The sequence below is a fragment of the Phaethon lepturus genome, unplaced genomic scaffold (assembly GCF_000687285.1).
Source record: "Phaethon lepturus isolate BGI_N335 unplaced genomic scaffold, ASM68728v1 scaffold13227, whole genome shotgun sequence".
Taxonomy (NCBI): Eukaryota; Metazoa; Chordata; class Aves; order Phaethontiformes; family Phaethontidae; genus Phaethon; species Phaethon lepturus.
In genome coordinates, this window is record NW_010554105.1 from 3,916 (window position 1) to 8,286 (window position 4,371).

A 4,371-nucleotide genomic window follows, 5' to 3' on the forward strand; every position below is an offset into this window, starting at 1 on the left:
TTGGGCTCTTAGGCAAGTGGTAAACAAAACTGCTATTTGACAAAATTCATAAAAATTGCTTGTGATGCAGCTTTTTCCCCCTGTTACAAAGCCTTGAACTACTACTTATGATGGTGTTCACCAGGTTTCCCAACCAGTAAATCACCACTGCTGCCAGCTTGGCTGTAGAAAGAGGCAAGGAAGGGAGTGGAGCCTGTTTGGTTTAGTGTGTGTGTGTGTGTATATGTGTGTGTGTATATATATATATCTCTCTCTCGTAAGATTATTGTGGGCTTTGTACCACAGAGGGCTTTTGAAACCTGTGTCTTCTCTTTAGTGCCAGTAAAATAGCATGAAAGGACTGCTTTCTTAATGCGTTAGGACTGTAGACTTAATTAGGAATTTAATACAAAAAGTTAAAGAATTAAAATACTATGTCAGTTATCTCCTACAGCAGTGAAATGAACACGTTACAAGGAAAGTCTGTGTTAATTTGCATGTATTGACAAAAGTGCCACAAAAATTTGAAATTCTATTTGTCCCTTTGCAAATTGATAAAAAAGCATGATACAGAAATCTATTCATACATAGCGTAAGACTTTTACACGTAAGACATTTGTACATCCATTTAACCTCAGGTGATCCACTCGTTCAGCCTTGACCACTCAGGAAAACTCTAGCTTTTCTACTTTCCATTTTCAGCACTGAACATTCGCTCCTAGAAAGAGAGAAGTCAACAAACAGCAGCTGAGTAAGAATTTGGGAATGGCACTTTAGCAATACAGGCTGAAGTCACTATTAAGTAGTTGTCAGTCAACAAGAATGAGTGCCTAGATCAGGTATACTTGGTGTGTATTCCCCCCTGATCACCCCAAAACACACAGTTACAATTAATCCCAGTTGGAAGACTCTCCATAATCTGATAGAAGACTTTCATGTGGCCTGGCTATACTCTGCGTATCTGTTCTTAGTGCCTCCTAGTGCCAGGCACAAACATGACTCACTTCCAGCTTGCTATCAGAAGATTATTTACATGTCTTGTACCACTGCTGACAGCTAACAAGTTTAGAATTAGACTTAAGGGACTTTTCACTTTGACAGTAGTGTTATCTTGATTAGCTGCCAGTCTGAACACTGCCTTGGGCCTCACACAGCAGGTGTGGCTGTATACATCTGGCATGAATTCTTTCTTGAGATGCAGTGAAGTTTATCAAGTTCGCTTAATTTAGGGGGCCAGTCTGCTAGCTGGCTGTCCTACATAACACGTACTGCCTACATAAAGACCTGATCGGACTTGCTTACAGGTTCCTAATCCTTAGCCATACACAAGGAACTGTGGGTTAGCTGCAGTACTTGAAGGAATATGAGAGGTGACAAGAGGCAGCATGATGTAACATCTACCTTTAACATCCTCTCCAGTTTAATTGCATCTGCAGCAAATTTTCTGATCCCATCAGATAATTTCTCCACAGCCATTTGGTCTTCGTTATGATGCCAGCGGAATGCCTTCTCATCCAGGTGGATCTTCTCAAGCGCACATGCCTGAGCTACCCAAGGGAAATTGAAAGAGAAACAAACCATGTTACCAGGCTGTTGTTATCAAAACCCACAGGCTTCCTAAAACAGTCTCAAGATTCTGACGATCTCCAGCTGTGAAAAATTTCAAACCCCACTTTCAACATGGCTTGCTACATGCACACGCTTTAGGATTCAAGACTGAAAATGCTCCTGGATCTGGTTTGGCAGGGGGGAAGGTAGCCTAGATCATCGGTTTCTCTTAAAATACAATGTTTATGTATATGTCATTATCTTGTATCAGCTTCTGAATGGTACCATACTTTCAGGCCTATTATAAAGAATTATGCAACAGTCCTATTGAAGTGAGACATTTTAAACAAATATGTTGAACAATTAGGTCTTTGATTATTTGGCAAGTACTTAACAAAAGCTCAATTGATAACATGCCTACAAGCCAGATAGCACCCTGTAAGCAGCTACCCATGACTACAGCTGTGCAAATCTCATTTTCTGAGTTGCAAAGTAGCATTTTAATAAGGCACAGAAAAGAAGGAGCAGTGCAATGGGAACATAGGTTCAGAGCCATTGCGGCACAGTATCAGTAGATCAAATCACGTGGTCTTGCATACAGTTAATTTCCAGAGTTTCCAGAGGGAAAACACACCTTTTGGCATGTCTAGAGCTAATTGCATCACTGGTGCAATATTAACGTAAGATTAAACCAGGTTTGGCATCTTTGCTAATATTCAGTAAAATTTCATCCCAAGTATATGCAGTGTAATGTTCCTCCTCCTGCTCTCCCTGTCCTCCCAGGAGAGGGTGCACAGTATTTAAGCACGCTCAAACCCCTCTGTAATTCTAGTTAGTGTACTCAGTGGGACCCAAGACCTAAAGAAGAGGCTATGTATGTAAGCAACCGTCACAGTACTGTGGTAATGAGGCTACAGTATTTCCTTGAGAGAGGCATCAAGACTTAATCTTTAAAGCAGAGTGGAAGCAAGCACCACATAGCTGAGTGGAACCACATCTCTTAACATTCAAGAAGAAAGGGAGACCGGCCAAGCTTACATTACATAGAAGTGGACTTCTGTGGACTTACCCTCTTTGATGCTGAGTGTGGGAGTTAACTTGACATACTCTTTGCTGAGCTCTGCCAAAAGCTTGGGTGAAATGGTGAGATAGTCACAGCCTGTAAGCGCTTTTATTTCTCCAGTATTTCGAAATGAAGCACCCATCACGATAGTTTTGTAGCCAAACTTTTTGTAGTAGTTATAGATCTTGGTGACACTCTTCACTCCTAAAAATTATTTAGAACATGCTCAAAAACATTTTTTCCTAAGAGGATTTGTACAAGTGAATTGCAGTTTGATTGAGTAGCTATTGTGTGTATTTTTAAAATACATGTTTAAAAGGAAAGCTCACCTGGATCCTCTGAAGGCTCATAGGTTTTCTTATCTCCATTTGCAACGTACCAATCCAGGATACGTCCTACAAATGGGGAAATCAGAGTAACGCCAGCTTCAGCACAGGCAACCGCCTGAGCAAAGGAGAACAGCAAGGTCATGTTGCAATGAATCCCATATTCTGCTTCCAGAACCCTGCAGACGTAGGAATGTGGTACAGTTTATAAGCTTTAAAGTTTTAAGCTAACAGCAAACGTTTTGCCCTGCCAGACTCTGCTTTATTTAATGTTGTTCCTTGAACCAAATACTTAGCATAATATTTCAGGAAACTCTCTTTGTGGTCTGGCCCTTGTATGAACAAACTTTTCCTATTTCAACAGAAAGCTGTTGTAGAGCACCTTGCTTGCTAGCTGTAGCCCTAGTAACAGACTTCCTCAGGCAGTGCTTTCAAAACAATTCTTTAAGTGCAGAATACGTTTGTCATGTGCCTGTGAACAGGCAGAAGCATGCTATGAATCAGCATTATCAGGTACAGTAATACTTACTTGCCAGCCTGGATTCCTTCCCATGTTGAAGAGAGCTTTATGAGAATACGATCTTTACCAATTCCTGCTTCCTTATAAAGGTCAATGAGGCGCCTGGCCCTTTGAATCATTCCTTCCTTATCAAAGGACAACCTTTGAAACAAGAGCAAGACTGCTTAAAACTGACTGTTTTTTGTTGTTTTTTTTTTTTTTTTAAATGCCGCCCCCCCTGCATTGTCCCGTTTTATCAGCATTTATATGTTTTTGTTGTCAGAGATGTTTCTGGGATTGTGAGCCCATCAAGTAGGTGCCATCCTTTGATTCAGAGCTCACAATAGCTTTCCTTGAGAAAGTTACAGACTAAAGCTTTCCTCAAGGTTTTCATAATGAATGCAAAAGCTCAGCATTAGAAGTGAATCGGCAGGGAGCAGATTAACAGACAAATCCTATGCAAGTCTTGAAAGAAACCATTAAAACAGATCTCTTCGTAAATTGAGAAGACATTATCACACAGAAGAGAATGAGCAGAAGTCCAAGTATACTGGAAACATAAGGTTTTCCTTGCTTAAAAACCAGGAAGATTACAAAAATCCAAGCTCTCTATTACTTATTTCCATAAAGTTTTGTTATCAAGTTATAATCAAGCAACTAAAGAAAAACCATTCTCTAAACAAATACTAACAATATAAACTCTCGCTAGTCTTATAACAGTGAGCCGTCTAGTCAAGAACATCTTTCTCCAACTCACATCATGTCTCTTTTTGTATGTACAAATATCCAGGGTAACCCAGAGGAAAAAGAGCCAACCTTGCATCTACTTCTGTGGACACACGGCCAGGTATCCTCTTCAATATTTCAGCTCCAAATAGTACAAAAAGTTTGTCACAAGCATTTTTGATCTGCTCCTCTTCTGACCTGAGAACCACAAAGAGCAAAATCATTTCTAT

At 40.2% G+C, this 4,371-nt stretch overlaps 1 protein-coding gene across 1 annotated transcript in view; it reads right to left on the reverse strand.

Moving 5' to 3' along the window:
- Positions 1-464: 464 nt before the first annotated feature.
- The window catches only part of TALDO1 (transaldolase 1), a gene marked incomplete at its 5' end in the record, with an annotated part of 4,494 nt that continues 587 nt past the window's right edge, over positions 465-4,371 (reverse strand). Inside the window, 6 exons of the mRNA XM_010291726.1 lie at positions 465-697; positions 1,381-1,526; positions 2,597-2,794; positions 2,920-3,095; positions 3,446-3,577; positions 4,232-4,339. Of these exons, the coding sequence (XP_010290028.1) occupies positions 665-697; positions 1,381-1,526; positions 2,597-2,794; positions 2,920-3,095; positions 3,446-3,577; positions 4,232-4,339 (793 nt within the window). The remainder of the gene's footprint in view (positions 698-1,380; positions 1,527-2,596; positions 2,795-2,919; positions 3,096-3,445; positions 3,578-4,231; positions 4,340-4,371) is intronic.